Source organism: Procambarus clarkii, unplaced genomic scaffold (assembly GCF_040958095.1).
Source record: "Procambarus clarkii isolate CNS0578487 unplaced genomic scaffold, FALCON_Pclarkii_2.0 HiC_scaffold_669, whole genome shotgun sequence".
NCBI lineage: Eukaryota > Metazoa > Arthropoda > Malacostraca > Decapoda > Cambaridae > Procambarus > Procambarus clarkii.
In genome coordinates, this window is record NW_027189702.1 from 30,400 (window position 1) to 49,956 (window position 19,557).

Sequence of the window (19,557 nt, forward strand, 5' to 3'; positions counted from 1 at the left end):
CCCCTTGTTTAACTCCCTAAACATGCTAAACATAATCTCACTCCATAAATTCTCTTGTGTCAACTACATTTACAAAACTCTGTTCTTAAATGCAAATCCTGCTCTGAAACTCTTCCTGGACAGATGTAATAGGACCCATTATCACCACACCAGAAATAAATATCTCTTTGATATCCCCAGAGTTAAACTTGTATAAATAAATAAATAAATAAATAATGTTTATTCAGGTAAGGTACATACATACAAGTAATGTTACATTAATGGATCGATATATAGATAGAGCTAGTACATACAATGCCTAAAGCCACTATTACGCAACGCGTTTCGGGCAGGAAAAACATTAATATCTAGAACTTAATACTAATTGAGCATAAAGAATAAAATGTGTTGAGAACAAATACAAATAAAGATAAAAAAAAGAGGGAACATGACTGAAAAAGCAGCACAAATACAATAGGTTGACAAACAGTGTTGATTAAAAAAAAAAAAAAATAACAGACATGGGTTGACAATAGAGGGGTAAGGTAGGTTAGTGAATTTATTAGGTAGTGTTTAGTTTTTATCTTAAACTGGTTGAGAGAGGTACAGTCTTTAACATGGTTGGGAAGATCATTCCACATTCTGGGTCCCTTGATTTGTAGAGCATTTCTAGTTTGATTAAGTCGTACTCTTGGAATATCAAAACTGTATTTATTTCTGGTGTGGTGCTCATGGGTTCTGTTACAACCTTCAATGAAGCTTTTGAGCTTATATGTATGTATTTGTAATGTATGTATGTAAACAATGTATTTATTATCATTTATCAATTCTGATAGAAATTACCTACTTAAAATTATCTGTTAGATTAAGGACCTGCCTGAAACGCTGCGCATACTAGTGGCTTTACAAGATTGTAAATACTGTACTATTCAATGTATTCTCACAACCCCAATGTACCTACTTGTATATATATAAATAAAATAAAATAAAATATTGTGATGGGTCAGTAGCTAGGGATGGGAAGGCAGGATGCAGTATGCCAAACTGAATTCGTGCGCCCCTTGAGGGACTTGAAGTAGAGGGATAGGGATCACAGGATAAGTATGGGTAGCACAAACTACTGGTAACAGGATGAGTATGGGTTGCACAATTAATTACTACAAAGTGGTTGAGTATGGGGTGCACGTAAATGAAGACTCCCAAGAAGCAAATCAGAGATCAGCCCAAGCTTCATCTTGAGGCAAAGCTCAATGCCTTAAGCCATATTGATGCTCTGTCCACAGAGCATTCTCTCTCTCAAATCATAATAGTACACTAATGGTTCCCTACACCACCCCTCAGGTGCAGCTGCAGCAGGCTTGGGTGACATGATGACTATGGGGTGCACAATAAACTAACACTCACAGAATGAGTATGGGCTGCACAATAAGCTACCTCTCACAAGATTAGTAATAAAGAAACATTAATTTTTTGGGTAGGGTGACTGAAACTCATCCTGGGGTAAAAATGTTTATTTAAATTTATTATAGTTAAATGAATTTAGTAAATTATTCCATATATTGTATTATAAGTGAATTGACACTAAACTATAAATGATACTAATAAGGTTTTAAAAATGAAAAACAGTAAAAATCCTTCATGTAAGATATGGAAGTTGAAAAGTAAATTAACTGTAAACTAAATTATAAACTGTAGACATAATATAAAGTATTATAAGTAAAATACCTATAAACTACCAAATAATAAGGTGTAAGGAACCATTTCTATTGTTTGTCCTTTTTTACCTGTTTCCTCAGGTATTTTAAAATTCCCATTCCGTTGTTACTACACTGTTTTCCTGGTGTAGTTCCCTGTGGTTCAAATTTTACTACTTGTACTTCTTGCTGTTTCTGAATGATTGCTAATGGTAGCCCTTGTTGCACCTGCGGAACTTTTTGTAAATGTTCCACCTGCGGAACTTTTTGTACTTGTTGAATTTCTTGCACCTGCGGTACTTTTTGGACTTTATGCACCTGCTGCACTTGTAGCTCGTCAGGATTTTTTTCCAAGGCATTATCGCTATCACCTTCTGATCATAATGTAAGTTTATCTGCATCAAGCTTCCTTGTGCGTGCTGGAAAAAAAATGAAAATAAAAAATAAAAAATTTTGAAATGGAAGATCCTGTGTAACAAATTTAATCAGTTACTATGATCGAGCCGCAGAAATTTTACAGGAAAGATATGGTTGGGTTGACTGCATCTATCTGGACCTAAAAGAGGCATTCAACAGAATTCCACATAAGAGTTTGTTCTGGAAACTGGAACATATTGGAGGGGTGACAGGTAAGCTTCTAACATGGATTAAAAAATTTCAAACTGATAGAAAAATGAGGGCAGTAATCAGAGGCAATGTATTGGACTGGAGAAATGTCACGAGAGGAGTACCACAGGGTTTAGTTCTGGCATTCATGGATAAATAATAAATAAATTGTTCATGATTTTTTTAGACAAAAGCTAGAATATGCAGCAGTTGTATGGTGCCCATATCTTAAGAAGTACATGTACAAACTTGAAATGATACAAAGACGTCATGGGTGTCATAGGGGCCCCAGCACACTGGTTTGCTAAAGGGCCCTTAATGCTGTCGAGACCTTATGGGCCCTTGGACCCATTACGTTAAGACATAGTGCTGTATTGGGCCACACACTTTTTGCCATATACATCAATGACAGAGATGATTGAATTGAAATTATATATATATATATATATATATATATATATATATATATATATACATATGTATATATATATATATATATATATATATATATATATATATATATATATATACATATGTATATATATATATATATATATATATATGAGAGAAAATAATAGGTGGTGATATATTTATATATTATGTGAACTACTTACACAAAAAGAAGTTAGTGGTGAAGATCTTCTTGTCTTACGTTGTTTGGTAGGATACCATGTGTCACCCGTGCTGGTCCTTTCTTGTAATAGATAACGATTGATTCATACCCACAGCCACGCAGATATGTTAGCTGAAAAGCAAATAATATTTAAACAATAACACTATCTGGGAAAATGCAACAAAATAAATGTTTGAAGCATAGCTGGGCATGTGCAATAGAACCCATAATAGAATCACAATACCAGAAATAAATATCTTTGATATCCCCAGAGTCAAAGTTATTCTGTGTAAATACTCTATGCAAATAAAGGGACCTTGTCTATGGAACTCACTCGCTAACAAATTTAAAAACTGTCCAACTTCTGCCATTTTAAAAAATAAAACCAAAAAGTACCTAAATTTTTTCTTGATAGTTTCCTAACTAGTGTATTAAACTCGCACTGTATCTTATGAAATCCAATGCCAGAATATATGTGCCTAAACCATACAACTTTTCCATTGTAATCATTGCTATCACCTTATATCATGATTGTTATATTGAATGCATATCTTACTATATTATACCTTGAAATATTCCTCAAATTATGCTACAATTTATATGTTGATAACCCTCAAATTTTACTTTAATGTACATAGTAATCTTTGTGATACTTTCTTACAATGTACCAGCCAATTTTTTCCATTTAAGCTTTAAATTGCCTATTTAAAACTATCTGTTAGATTAAGGACCTGCCCAAAACACTATGTGTGCTAGTGGCTTTACAAGAATGTAAAAACATCAATGCTATGTACTCTCATAATCCCAGTGTGCTAACTTGTATATAAATAAATAAACAAATAGTATGTAAGTACTGTACAGCATTATTCATGTTGATTCTATACCTTATCAAGCAAGTTCAGCATAAGAAGAATACAAATGAATACAACAGATGTAGACAAACTTCAATACCTGATTTTCAATCCTTCGTAGAACCCGGCTTGCTGTATTTCGTTCTAAAGCCTTCTTGCCTTTAAGTAGAAAACGGGCTTCCTCTTCTTTCTTCATTAATTCTCTACTGTTTCGGAAGTCACACTGGCAGAACTTGCAAACATTGCTTCGGACATGCACACATTGTTTGCAGTTTGTGCATCTCCTCAAGAATTTTCCCTGAAGACCTGAAGGAAATAGTTTCTAATAAAATACTTATATTCAAATGACCTATGCTGCAAAAATTATAAGTTAAATTGTTGTTAAAATGTACTACAGTAATTAAATATATTATTTAAATTATGAAATAATCTACATTAACACTAGTGAGAGCAATGTTAAAAATTTTAGGACTGCATCTGGAAATAACTTTAATTTTGGATGTGATTAACCATGCTGTAACTCGTATAACAAAACTGAGAGGAGTTGAATCCAACAGCCTGATTGACCAGGCTGTTAATTTCAAGCGAATACTATATTATTGGAAGAAAAAAAATTATATATATATATATATATATATATATATGTCGTACCTAGTAGCCAGAACTCACTTCTCAGCCTACTATGCAAGGCCCGATTTGCCTAATAAGCCAAGTTTTCCTGAATTAATATATTTTCTCTAATGTTTTTCTTATGAAGTGATGAAACTACCCATTTCATTATGTATGATGTCATTTTTTTTTTACTGGAGTTAAAATTAACGTAGATATATGACCGAACCTAACTAACCCTACCTAACCTAACCTAACCTATCTTTATAGGGTAGGTTGGGTTAGGTAGCCGAAAAAGTTAGGTTAGGTTAGGTTAGGTAGGTTAGGTAGTCGAAAAACAATTAATTCATGAAAACTTGGCTTATTAGGCAAATCGGGCCTTGCATAGTAGGCTGAGAAGTGCGTTCTGGCTACTAGGTACGACATATATATATATATATATATATATATATATATATATATATATATATATATATATAATCAATATTGTAACTTTTTTTGTGTAATGACGTTTTCAAATAAAGTTAGATAAATATACACACATACCAAAAGAATAAGGGTGGTAGGAGAAGAAAATATGAAAGTGTTCAGTGAGGATCCACAAGGTCTTCTCTGAGTACTCTTTATTTTCTTCTCCGAGGCTATGGGTCCCTACACTTGCACCAGAGGTGGTACCCCTCATATATATATATATATATATATATATATATATATATATATATATATATATATATATATATATATATATATATATATATATATATATGACAGTGTCAGATTCACCACCACCATCAAACACCATACACCACCAGCATCATACACCAACAGCACCATACACCACCAGCATCATACACCACCAGCATCATACACCACCAGCATCATACACCATCAGCATCATACATCACCAGCATCATACACCATCAGCATAATACACCACCAGCATCATACACCATACACCACCAGCACCATACACCACCAGCACCATACACCACCAGCATCATACACCACCAGCACCATACACCACCAGCATCATACACCACCAGCACCATACACCACCAGCATCATACACCATCAGCATCATACACCATCAGCATCATACACCATCAGCATCATACTCCACCAGAATCATACACCACCAGCATCATACACCACCAGCACCATACACCAGCATCATACACCATCAGCATCATACACCATCAGCATCATACACCATCAGCATCATACTCCACCAGCACCATACACCACCAGCACCATACACCACCACCATGTCAAATGGACAGTGTTAACAAAATTATTCCCACATACTCCGTCACTATGTGATGGAGTACACATAGAACAGGGGACTGTAACAAATGTTCTAGCATAAAACTTTGTACAGTTTAGTAATTCCTTACCATTTGATGTACTAGGTAGATCCATGTTTGGTGAAGTTTTATAGCTGGAGCTGGAAGATCCTGTCGAGATGACTTCTTCAAAGAGAATAGCTTCAACACATTGTGTCTTGAGTCTTCCAGTACTTGGCCTACAGTTACCAGATCTGATTTACAGAAACTAGTGAACTATGGAGATAAGATTGTTAATAATATACTTTTTTTGAGATTCATATGACTTGCAGCTTAAAAACCAACCTTATTTTAAAATAGTACACTAAAGTACATAGCAAATTGCGAAATTCGTAGTTTTTTAACTACTTTAAAGCTAAATTCTCAAGCTTTGAAAATAAGCACAATTTGCTATTTTAAGCAGAATCTGGCAACTCTGATTTAGCATGTAAACATTGACTTGCATTCACAATGTAGTTATTTATTTTTCAACAATTTAAAACGAGTTATGAAAATACACACATTGGTACATTATTGCAAAGGCACTATACTATATATATATATATATATATAAATTGTTGCAAGTCGAGCAACAAATATTTTACATTGAACAACAAATGAGATTGGAAAAGCAGTATTGCCAAAATAGACCCCAGACACACCCTGTGGGTAGTAATGGACCCCCATACCGACCCTATGAGGGGTAGTGGACCCCATAATAACACTATGGGCGATAGTGGACACTATACAAACACTATGGGCGGTAGTTGACTTCATAGAGACCCTGTGGGCGGTAAGGGACCCCCTATCGACCCTGTGGGCGGCAGTGGACCCCCTATCGATCCTGTGGGCGGCAGTGGACCCCCTACCGACCCTGTGGGCGGCAGTGGACCCCTACCGAACGTGTGGGCGGCAGTGGACCCCCTACCGACCCTGTGGGCGGCAGTGGACCCCCTATCGATCCTGTGGGCGGTAGTGGACCCCCACCATATCGACCCTGTGGGCGGCAGTGGACCCCCTATCGATCCTGTGGGCGGCAGTGGACCCCCTACCGACCCAGTGGGTGGCAGTGGACCCCCTGCCGACCCTGTGGGCGGTAGGGGACCCCTACCGACCCTGTGGACGGTAGTTGACTTCATAGCGACCCTGTGGGCGGTAGTGGACCCCATACCGACCCTGTGGGTGGCGGTGGACCCCATACCGACTCTGTGGGCGGCAGTGAACCCTATATACTAATCCTGTGGGCGATACTGTACCCTATAGTCATCCTGTGGGGGCAATGTATGCCATACATATCCAGTGGGTGTTATTGTACCCCATACTTATTCTGTGGGTGGTTGGAGCCCCATATCCATCCTGTGGGTTATAGTGGACCCCATACTCATCCTGTGGGTGGTATTGGACCCCATACCTATCCTGTGGGTGGTTGTGAGCCCATACCCATCCTGTCGGTGGTAGTGGACGCAATACACATCCAGTGGATGGTATTGGATCCCATACCCTTCCTGTGGGTGGAAGTGATCCCCATACCATTCCTGTGGGTGGATGTGACCCCCATACTCATCCTGCGGGTGTTATTGGACCCCTTACCCACCTAACAGGTGGTAGTGGACCCTATACTAATCCTATAGTTTCCAATAATCCACACCATACCATCCTGTTTGCAGTAGTTTACCCTATATACATTCCAACATAACATCGTTTTCTGTTAGCGTTCCTACAAAACATTCTTTAAAGATTTCTAAAGCACAAACTATGGTATATAATATTGATTGGTGAAGCACTTATTCTATGTAATAATTTATTGTGCTTATTATAATTTACTAAGAACAACTAATATTTCTCAAAACAAAACTACGAGCCTTCAATAGGATGTAGCTGATCTGTAATATTATAAGAGCATGGACAATAGTAGGTGAATTTCACAACCCATGTGGGACCTGAAAACTACAATTTTCGTTATAATTGAACCAATCACGACTATTCAGCTATCTACGTTGATGGACGAGTACTGTGAGACGTAAATTGGTACGTGAGGAAGAGTTTGAGCCTTGGTAAAAAAGTTAACTGGGAATATATCACATATGTACTAAATCACATTCCACATATTGACTTTAAGCACTAGTCATATATGTACTGTCTTGTGTGAGAACGGGTTGTTTTTCCAACATCTCTTCATATGGAAGCTTTCTAATTTGCGGGATTAACTTTGTCATCCTAACTGACGTGTTCTAGTGAATTATGTCCATTCATTATGTGTATGGCGACCAAAACTGAACGGCATAATGTAAATGGGGCCTAAAAACAATACGTTAATAAACCCAGCCGACTTATTGCTAACTCTTCTATAAATAAATCTATGGGAAAGAAAAGCTCTCAGCCTGCTAACAAGAGTGTACAAATCCACAAGGGCCGGGACGAGGATTCGAACCTGCGTCCGAGAGCATCCCAGACGCTGCCGTAATCGACTGAGCTACGACATGGTCAAAAGGAGTTGAAACCGAAGATCTACTGAACATATTGGATCCTGCAGCCTCTCCGAGGCACAAACCAGTGTTAGTGTAACAAGAATGTGAAGTTGACTACGTCCATCTAGTTCCACCCGCTCCTCCCCAGAACTAGTTGTTAAATAAGCACTTTACCTTGACTCCTCTGATCCAACACTTGTCCACACGTGCCACACTCCTGAAAAAATATTTTTTACATATATTAAGGGCAAGTATAAGTAATTATTAAAATAAGGCACCAAACCGGGAAGGCTATGTAGCACCAGGGTAAGTATAAACAGTTTATTTCAAATACAATCGAGTAGGAAAATACAATTATGAATTTCAAGAACACTGGAACCAATCACTGGAAAAGGTGAAATTGCAATGGAGATTAATTAAAGATTGTATCAACAATAGCGAGTAGGCAAGACTGATAAGACTGCAATAGCCTAACGGAGTACATTTTTGTCTCCGACTCATGAGGCTATGGTTAAGCATCAATGTTCTTTTAAAGTTACATAGAAACACATTATCTTATTAGGGTCTTCCACTAAAAACAAACCTTTAGCTAATCTTAGATAAACGTACTGTGTATTATTAATTTATTTAGCTGTTTATTGGCCTAAATTATATAAATAACATGCTTAAAACCTCTTAAGTACAGTATATGGTCTCTGAGCACCAAACCAACGTTAGAAGCCTAGTGATTACATTGTCAAAAAGGACCATTTACAGGTGAAACAATTTCATATCGCAGAGTAAACAAGATGGAAACAATTATCTTCCACATTTATTTGCACAATTGCCATCCTGATATGACCACTCCATCGCCCTAGTCGTTAACACACTAAGTGCAGGCGATGAGTCACAATAACGTGGCTGAAGTAGTTTGACCAGGCCACACACTAGCAGGTGAAGGGATGACGACGTTTCGGTCCATCCTGGACCATTCTCAAGTCGACTTGAGAATGGTCCAGGACCGAAACGTCGTCGTCAACACACTAAACAATCTAGGGTGACTTGTTGCTAAACATTACAAGTCACCTTTACCTTAGCTACAAAACACGTTGTGCATATTATCACACTACCTTTAATGTCATAATGCAGCAGTTTGCGCGCTCAAAATACAGATAGACAAAATTCTCAGGAACCATAGGGGAACCTTTGACAAGCCGCCGGCTTCCTGTTGCCGTAGAGGGCACTATGGAGAAATGGTGGCCCTCTGGTAAATTTAAGTCAATATTACCTAGGAGTTATGATGTACCAGCCATTGAACATCTGGGACTCACAGTTAATATGAAAACAATCCTTAAGAATAGTTAAACGAATCTTTGACTGAAACGAACAACGTTGAATATTCAACTGTACGAGTCTCTGTTGTGGTCCCATCTGGCCTACTGTGTCCTAATATGGAAACCTCACTTCAAAAACACATCAATGATTTTCAGCTTTGGAGAAAGTTCAAGACAGCAACAACAATCATGCCAGAACTTGTTCAACTGTCACTACCACGAATCTTTGAAGGACTAACACTATAAAAGTTTAAATTGTTATAGATTTAGATAGATTAGCCTATAAATTTTCCTAGAAATTACCTACTTAATATTATCTGTTAAATTAAGGACCTGGCCGAAGTGCTATGCGTACTAGTGGCTTTACAAGAATGTAAACACACAGGGCTATGTACTCCTTGTCACCTGTCCTCTTAAAAATAGCGTCGCTTTTGGCCGTTTACCCGTAAGGCCGAATATGGACGTAATTTGGAAATGAAAACAAAATGAAAATAAATTTGGGCTTTTTTTCAACAACAATAAGTTAAGGGTCCTCTGGTAGGTTAGGTGGGCAGGAAATTCTCATAAAGTTGAAATTACGACTTTTTATACCCAACATATGCCAAGTACTGAAAGCGGCGTTTGGTTACATCTGTCCCAAACCCCCCAGCAGTTTTCAAAATATCCCAAACATTACAATTTCGAGGCTTGAGCCATTTTTTTGGAGCCAAATTCTGGCTCTCTCAACGTATTCGCAGTTTGAAATTACGACTTTTTATACCCAACATATGCCAAGTACTGAAAGCGGCGTTTGGTTACATCTGTCCCAAACCCCCCAGCAGTTTTCAAAATATCCCAAACATCCCAATTTCGAGGCTTGAGCCATTTTTTTGGAGCCAAATTCTGGCTCTCTGAACGTATTCGCACTTTGAATTTACGACTTTTTATACCCTACATATGCAAAGTTCTGAAAGCGGCGTTTGGTCATATTTGTTGCAAACCCCCCTGCAGTTTTCAAAATATCCCAAACATCCCAATTTCGAGGCCTGAGCCAAATTTTGGAGCCAAATTCTGGCTAATGCACATATTCGCAGTTTGAAATTACGACTTTTATACCCAACATATGCCAAGTCCTGAAAGCGGCAGTGAGTCACATTTTGCACAAACTCTCTTGCAGTTTTCAAAATATCCCAAATATTCCAATTTCTAGGCCTGAGCCATATTTTGGAGCCAAATTCTGGCTCTCTGCACGTATTCGCAGTTTGAAATTACGACTTTATATACCCAACATATTCCAAGTACTGAAAGCGGCGTTTGGTCACATTTGTCCCAAACCTCCCAATTTCGAGGCCTGAGCCATATTTTGGAGCCAAATTCTGGCACTCTGCACGTATTCGCATTTTTAAATTACGACTTTTTTATAACCAACATATGCGAAGTACTGAGAGCGGCGTTTGGTGACATTTGTCCCAAACCCCCCTGCAGTTTTCAAAATATCCCAAACAACCCAATTTCGAGGTCTGAGCCATATTTTAGAGTCAAATTCTGGCTCCATGCAAGTATTCGCGGTTTGAAATTACGACATTTTATACCCAACATATGCCAAGTCCTGAAAGCGGCAGTGAGTCACATTTCCAACAAACTCCCCTGCAGTTTTCGAAATATCCCAAATATCCCAATTTTGAGGCCTGAGCCATACTTTGGAGCCAAATTCTGGCTCTCTGCACGTATTCGCAGTTTGAAATTACGACTTTTTATACCCAACATATGCCAAGTTCTGTAAGCGGTGTTTGGTCATATTTGTCCCAAACCCCCCTACAGTTTTCGAAATACCCCAAACATCCCAATTTCGAGGCGTGAGCCATATTTTGGAGCCAAACTCAGGCTCTCTGCACGTATTCGCAGTTTGAATTTACGACTTTTAATTTATACCCAACATATGCCAAGTACTGAAAGCGGCAGTGAGTCACATTTCGCACAAACTCCCCTGCAGTTTTCGAAATATCCCAAATATCCCAATTTCGAGGCTTGAGCAATATTTTGGAGCCAAATTCTGGCTCTCTGCACGTATTCGCAGTTTGAAACTACGACATTTTATACCCAACATATGCCAAGTCTTGAAAGCGGCAGCGAGTCACATTTCGCACAAACTCCCCTGGAGTTTTCGAAATATCCCAAATATCCCAATTTCGAGGCCTGAGCCATATTTTGGAGCCAAATTCTGGCTCTCTGTACGTATTCGCAGTTTGAAATTACGAATTTTTTATACCCAACATATGCCAAGTACTGAAAGCGGCGTTTGGTCACATTTGTCCCAAACCCCCCCCCCCTTTAGTTTTCAAAATATCCCTAACATCCCAATTTCGAGGCCTTAGCCATATTTTGGAGCCAAATTCTGGCTCTCTGCACGTATTCGCGGTTTGAAATTACGACATTTTATATCCAACATATGCCAAGTCTTGAAAGCGGCAGCGAGTCACATTTTGCTCAAACTCGCCTGCAGTTTTCAAAATATCCCAAACATCCCACTTTCATGGCCTAAGCCATATTTTGGAGCCAAATTCAAGCTCTCTGCACGTATTCGCAGTTTGAAATTATGACTTTTTATACCCAACATATGCCAAGTTCTGTAAGCAGCGTTTGGTCATATTTGTCCCAAACCCCCCTGCAGTTTTCAAAATATCCCAAACTACCCAATTTCGAGGACTGAGCAATATTTTGGAGCCAAATTCTGGCTCTATGCACGTATTCGCAGTTTGAAATTACGACTTTTTATACCCAACATATGCCAAGTGTTGAAAGCGGCGTTTGGTTATATTTGTCCCAAACCTCCCTGCAGTTTTCAAAATATCCCAAACATCACAATATCGAGGCCTGAGCCATATTTTGGAGCCAAATTCTGGCTCTCTGCACGTATTCGCAGTTTGATATTATGATTTTTATACCCAACATATGCCAAGTACTGAAAGCGCCAGTGAGTCACATTTTGCACAAATTCCCCTGCAGTTTTCGAAATACCCCAAAAATCCCAATTTCGAGGCGAGAGCCATATTTTGGAGCCAAACTCAGGCTCTCTGCACGTATTCGCAGTTTGAAATTACGACTTTTTTATACCCAACATATGTCAAGTACTGAAAGCGGCAGTGAGTCACATTTCGCACAAACTCCCCTGCAGTTTTCGAAATATCCCAAATATCCCAATTTCGAGGCTTGAGCAATATTTTGGAGCCAAATTCTGGCTCATTGCACGTATTCGCAGTTTGAAATTACGACCTTTTTTATGCCCAAAATATGCCAAGTAATGAATGCGGCGTTTGGTCACATTTTTCACAAACCGTCCCTGCAGTTTTCAAAATATCCCAAACATCCCAATTTCGAGAACTGTTCAATATTTTGGAGTCAAATTCTGGCTCTAGGCACGTATTCGTGGTTTGAAATTACGACTTTTTATACCCAACATATGCCAAGTCCTGAAAGCAGCAGCGAGTCAAATTTTGCACAAACTCCCCTACAGTTGTCGATATATCCCAAATATCCCAATTTCGAGGCCTGAGCCATATTTTGGAGCCAACTTCTGGCTCTCTTCACGTATTCGCAGTATGAAATTACGAATTTTTTATACCCAACATATGCCAAGTGTTGAAAGCGGCGTTTGGTTATATTTGTCCCAAACCTCCCTGCAGTTTTCAAAATATCCCAAACATCACAATATCGAGGCCTGAGCCATATTTTGGAGATAAATTCTGGCTCTCTGCAGGTATTCGCAGTTTGATATTACGATTTTTATACCCAACATATGACAAGTACTGAAAGCGGCAGTGAGTCACATTTCGCACAAACTCCCCTGCAGTTTTCGAAATATCCCAAATATCCCAATTTCGAGGCTTGAGCAATATTTTAAAGCCAACTTCTGGCTCTCTGCACGTATTCGCAGTATGAAATTACGAATTTTTTATACCCAACATATGCCAAGTGTTGAAAGCGACGTTTGGTTATATTTGTCCCAAACCTCCCTGCAGTTTTCAAAATATCCCAAACATCACAATATCGAGGCCTGAGCCATATTTAGGAGCCAAATTCTGGGTCTCTGCACGTATTCGCAGTTTGATATTACGATTTTTATACCCAACATATGCCAAGTACTGAAAGCAGCAGTGAGTCACATTTTGCACAAACTCCCCTGAAGTTTTCGAAATACCCCAAACATCCCAATTTCGTGGCGTGAGCAATATTTTGGAGCCAAATTCTGGCTCTATGCACGTATTCGCGGTTTGAAATTACGACATTTTATACCCAACATATGCCAAGTCCTGAAAGCGGCAGTGAGTCACATTTCGCACAAACTCCCCTGCAGTTTTCAAAATATCCCAAACATCCCAATTTCGAGGCCTGAGCCATATTTTGTAGCCAAATTTTGGCTCTCTGCACGTATTCGCACTTTGAAATTACGACTTTTTATACCTAACATATACCAAGTACTGAAAGCGGCATTTGGTCACATTTGTCCCAAACCTCCCAGCAGTTTTCAAAATATCCCAAACATCCCAATTTCGAGGACTGAGCCATGCTTTGGAGCCAAATTCTGGCTCTCTGCACGTATCCGCAGTTTGAAATTACGACTTTTTTATACCCAACATATACCAAGTACTGAAAGCGGCATTTGGTCACATTTGTCTCAATCCTTCTTGCAGTTTTCAAAATATCTCAAACATCCCAATTTCGAGGCCTAATCCATATTTTGGAGCCAAATTCTAGCTCTCTGCACGTATTCGTAGTTTTAAATTGCGACTTTTTTATACCCAACATATGCCAAGTACTGAAATCGGCGTTTTCTCAAATTTGTCCCAATTCCCCCTGCAGTTTTCAAAATATCCCAAACATCTAAATTTCGAGGCCTGAGCCATATTTTGGAGCCAAATTCTGGCTCTCTGCACGTATTCGCAGTTTTTAATTACGACTTTTTTATACCCAACATATGCGAAGTACTGAGAGCGGCGTTTGGTGACATTTGTCCCAAACCCCCCTGCAGTTTTCAAAATATCCCAAACAACCCAATTTCGAGGTCTGAGCCATATTTTAGAGTCAAATTCTGGCTCCATGCAAGTATTCGCGGTTTGAAATTACGACATTTTATACCCAACATATGCCAAGTCCTGAAAGCGGCAGTGAGTCACATTTCCAACAAACTCCCCTGCAGTTTTCGAAATATCCCAAATATCCCAATTTTGAGGCCTGAGCCATACTTTGGAGCCAAATTCTGGCTCTCTGCACGTATTCGCAGTTTGAAATTACGACTTTTTATACCCAACATATGCCAAGTTCTGTAAGCAGCGTTTGGTCATATTTGTCCCAAACCCACCTGGAGTTTTCAAAATATCCCAAACATCCCAATTTCGAGGACTGAGCAATATTTTGGAGCCAAATTCTGGCTCTATGCACGTATTCGCGGTTTGAAATTACGACATTTTATACCCAACATATGCCAAGTCCTGAAAGCGGCAGTGAGTCACATTTCGCACAAACTCCCCTGCAGTTTTCGTAATATCCCAAATATCCCAATTTCGAGGCCTGAGCCATATTTTGGAGCCAAATTCAGGCTCTCTGCACGTATTCGCAGTTTGAAATTACGACTTTTTATACCCAACATATGCCAAGTTCTGTAAGCAGCGTTTGGTCATATTTGTCCCAAACCCCCCTGCAGTTTTCAAAATATCCCAAACTACCCAATTTCGAGGACTGAGCAATATTTTGGAGCCAAATTCTGGCTCTATGCACGTATTCGCAGTTTGAAATTACGACTTTTTATACCCAACATATGCCAAGTGTTGAAAGCGGCGTTTGGTTATATTTGTCCCAAACCTCCCTGCAGTTTTCAAAATATCCCAAACATCACAATATCGAGGCCTGAGCCATATTTTGGAGCCAAATTCTGGCTCTCTGCACGTATTCGCAGTTTGATATTATGATTTTTATACCCAACATATGCCAAGTACTGAAAGCGCCAGTGAGTCACATTTTGCACAAATTCCCCTGCAGTTTTCGAAATACCCCAAAAATCCCAATTTCGAGGCGAGAGCCATATTTTGGAGCCAAACTCAGGCTCTCTGCACGTATTCGCAGTTTGAAATTACGACTTTTTTATACCCAACATATGTCAAGTACTGAAAGCGGCAGTGAGTCACATTTCGCACAAACTCCCCTGCAGTTTTCGAAATATCCCAAATATCCCAATTTCGAGGCTTGAGCAATATTTTGGAGCCAAATTCTGGCTCATTGCACGTATTCGCAGTTTGAAATTACGACCTTTTTTATGCCCAAAATATGCCAAGTAATGAATGCGGCGTTTGGTCACATTTTTCACAAACCGTCCCTGCAGTTTTCAAAATATCCCAAACATCCCAATTTCGAGAACTGTTCAATATTTTGGAGTCAAATTCTGGCTCTAGGCACGTATTCGTGGTTTGAAATTACGACTTTTTATACCCAACATATGCCAAGTCCTGAAAGCAGCAGCGAGTCAAATTTTGCACAAACTCCCCTACAGTTGTCGATATATCCCAAATATCCCAATTTCGAGGCCTGAGCCATATTTTGGAGCCAACTTCTGGCTCTCTTCACGTATTCGCAGTATGAAATTACGAATTTTTTATACCCAACATATGCCAAGTGTTGAAAGCGGCGTTTGGTTATATTTGTCCCAAACCTCCCTGCAGTTTTCAAAATATCCCAAACATCACAATATCGAGGCCTGAGCCATATTTTGGAGATAAATTCTGGCTCTCTGCAGGTATTCGCAGTTTGATATTACGATTTTTATACCCAACATATGACAAGTACTGAAAGCGGCAGTGAGTCACATTTCGCACAAACTCCCCTGCAGTTTTCGAAATATCCCAAATATCCCAATTTCGAGGCTTGAGCAATATTTTAAAGCCAACTTCTGGCTCTCTGCACGTATTCGCAGTATGAAATTACGAATTTTTTATACCCAACATATGCCAAGTGTTGAAAGCGACGTTTGGTTATATTTGTCCCAAACCTCCCTGCAGTTTTCAAAATATCCCAAACATCACAATATCGAGGCCTGAGCCATATTTAGGAGCCAAATTCTGGGTCTCTGCACGTATTCGCAGTTTGATATTACGATTTTTATACCCAACATATGCCAAGTACTGAAAGCAGCAGTGAGTCACATTTTGCACAAACTCCCCTGAAGTTTTCGAAATACCCCAAACATCCCAATTTCGTGGCGTGAGCAATATTTTGGAGCCAAATTCTGGCTCTATGCACGTATTCGCGGTTTGAAATTACGACATTTTATACCCAACATATGCCAAGTCCTGAAAGCGGCAGTGAGTCACATTTCGCACAAACTCCCCTGCAGTTTTCAAAATATCCCAAACATCCCAATTTCGAGGCCTGAGCCATATTTTGTAGCCAAATTTTGGCTCTCTGCACGTATTCGCACTTTGAAATTACGACTTTTTATACCTAACATATACCAAGTACTGAAAGCGGCATTTGGTCACATTTGTCCCAAACCTCCCAGCAGTTTTCAAAATATCCCAAACATCCCAATTTCGAGGACTGAGCCATGCTTTGGAGCCAAATTCTGGCTCTCTGCACGTATCCGCAGTTTGAAATTACGACTTTTTTATACCCAACATATACCAAGTACTGAAAGCGGCATTTGGTCACATTTGTCTCAATCCTTCTTGCAGTTTTCAAAATATCTCAAACATCCCAATTTCGAGGCCTAATCCATATTTTGGAGCCAAATTCTAGCTCTCTGCACGTATTCGTAGTTTTAAATTGCGACTTTTTTATACCCAACATATGCCAAGTACTGAAATCGGCGTTTTCTCAAATTTGTCCCAATTCCCCCTGCAGTTTTCAAAATATCCCAAACATCTAAATTTCGAGGCCTGAGCCATATTTTGGAGCCAAATTCTGGCTCTCTGCACGTATTCGCAGTTTTTAATTACGACTTTTTTATACCCAACATATGCGAAGTACTGAGAGCGGCGTTTGGTGACATTTGTCCCAAACCCCCCTGCAGTTTTCAAAATATCCCAAACAACCCAATTTCGAGGTCTGAGCCATATTTTAGAGTCAAATTCTGGCTCCATGCAAGTATTCGCGGTTTGAAATTACGACATTTTATACCCAACATATGCCAAGTCCTGAAAGCGGCAGTGAGTCACATTTCCAACAAACTCCCCTGCAGTTTTCGAAATATCCCAAATATCCCAATTTTGAGGCCTGAGCCATACTTTGGAGCCAAATTCTGGCTCTCTGCACGTATTCGCAGTTTGAAATTACGACTTTTTATACCCAACATATGCCAAGTTCTGTAAGCAGCGTTTGGTCATATTTGTCCCAAACCCACCTGGAGTTTTCAAAATATCCCAAACATCCCAATTTCGAGGACTGAGCAATATTTTGGAGCCAAATTCTGGCTCTATGCACGTATTCGCGGTTTGAAATTACGACATTTTATACCCAACATATGCCAAGTCCTGAAAGCGGCAGTGAGTCACATTTCGCACAAACTCCCCTGCAGTTTTCGTAATATCCCAAATATCCCAATTTCGAGGCCTGAGCCATATTTTGGAGCCAAATTCAGGCTCTCTGCACGTATTCGCAGTTTGAAATTACGACTTTTTTATACCCAACATATGCCAAGTACTGAAAGCGGCGTTTGGTCACATTTGTCCCAAACCCCCCCTGCAGTTTTCAAAATATCCCAAACATCCAAATTTCGAGGCCTTAGCCATATTTTGGAGCCAAATTCTGGCTCCATGCACGTATTCGCGGTTTGAAATTACGACATTTTATACCCAACATATGCCAAGTCCTAAAAGCGGCAGTGAGTCACATTTCCTACAAACTCCCCTGCAGTTTTCGAAATATCCTAAATATTCCAATTTTGAGGCCTGAGTCATATTTTGGAGCCAAATTCTGGCTCTCTGCACGTATTCGCAGTTTGAAATTACGACTATTTATACCTAACATAAGCCGAGTACTGAAAGCGGCAGTGTGTCACATTTTGCTCAAACTCCCCTGCAGTTTTCAAAATATCCCAAACATCCCACTTTCATGGCCTGAGCCATATTTTGGAGCCAAATTCAAGCTCTCTGCACGTATTCGCAGTTTGAAATTATGACTTTTTATACCCAACATATGCCAAGTGTTGAAAGCGGCGTTTGGTTATATTTGTCCCAAACCTCCCTGTAGTTTTCAAAATATCCCAAACATCACAATATCGAGGCCTGAGCCATATTTTGGAGCCAAATTCAAGCTCTCTGCACATATTCGCAGTTTGATATTACGATTTTTATACCCAACATATGACAAGTACTGAAAGCGGCAGTGAGTCACATTTCGCACAAACTCCCCTGCAGTTTTCGAAATATCCCAAATATCCCAATTTCGAGGCGTGAGCCATATTTTGGAGCCAAACTCAGGCTCTCTGCACGTATTTCCAGTTTAAAATTACGACTTTTTTATACCCAACATATGCCAAGTACTGAAAGCAGCAGTGAGTCACATTTTGCACAAACTCCCCTGCAGTTTTCAAAATATCCCAAACATCACAATATCGAGGCCTGAGCCATATTTTGGAGCCAAATTCAGGCTCTATGCACGTATTCGCGGTTTGAAATTACCACTTTTTTATACCCAACAACTGCCAAGTACTGTAAGCGGCGTTTGGTCACATTTGTTTCAAACCTCCCTGCAGTTTTCAAAATATCCCAAACATCATAATTTCGAGGCCTGAACCATATTTTGGAGCCAAATTCTGGATCTCTGCACGTATTCGCAGTTTGAAATTACGACTTTTTTTTACCCAACATATACAAAGTACTGAAAGCAGCGTTTGGTCACATTTGTCCCAAACCCCCTTGCAGTTTTCAAAATATCCCAAACATCCCAATTTCGAGGCCTGATCCATATTTTGGAGCCAAATTCTGGCTCTATGCACGTATTCGCAGTTTGAAATTACGACAATTTATACCCAACATATGCCAAGTCCTGAAAGCGACAGTGAGTCACATTTCGCACAAACTCCCCTGCAGTTTTCGAAATATCCCAAATATCCCAATTTTGAGGCCTGAGCCAT

At 39.4% G+C, this 19,557-nt stretch overlaps 1 protein-coding gene across 1 annotated transcript; it reads right to left on the reverse strand.

The window, feature by feature from the left end:
* Window positions 1–1,902: 1,902 nt before the first annotated feature.
* On the reverse strand, window positions 1,903–5,885 carry LOC138361730 (uncharacterized). The gene is made up of 4 exons (XM_069320903.1): window positions 5,747–5,885; window positions 3,844–4,049; window positions 2,894–3,024; window positions 1,903–2,092 (listed from the first exon to the last, which is right to left on the reverse strand). The coding sequence occupies exons 1-3, from the start codon at window positions 5,769–5,771 to the stop codon at window positions 2,905–2,907; spliced, it is 351 nt and encodes a 116-aa protein (XP_069177004.1). The 5' UTR covers window positions 5,772–5,885; the 3' UTR covers window positions 1,903–2,092; window positions 2,894–2,904.
* Between the last annotated feature and the right edge of the window lie 13,672 nt (window positions 5,886–19,557).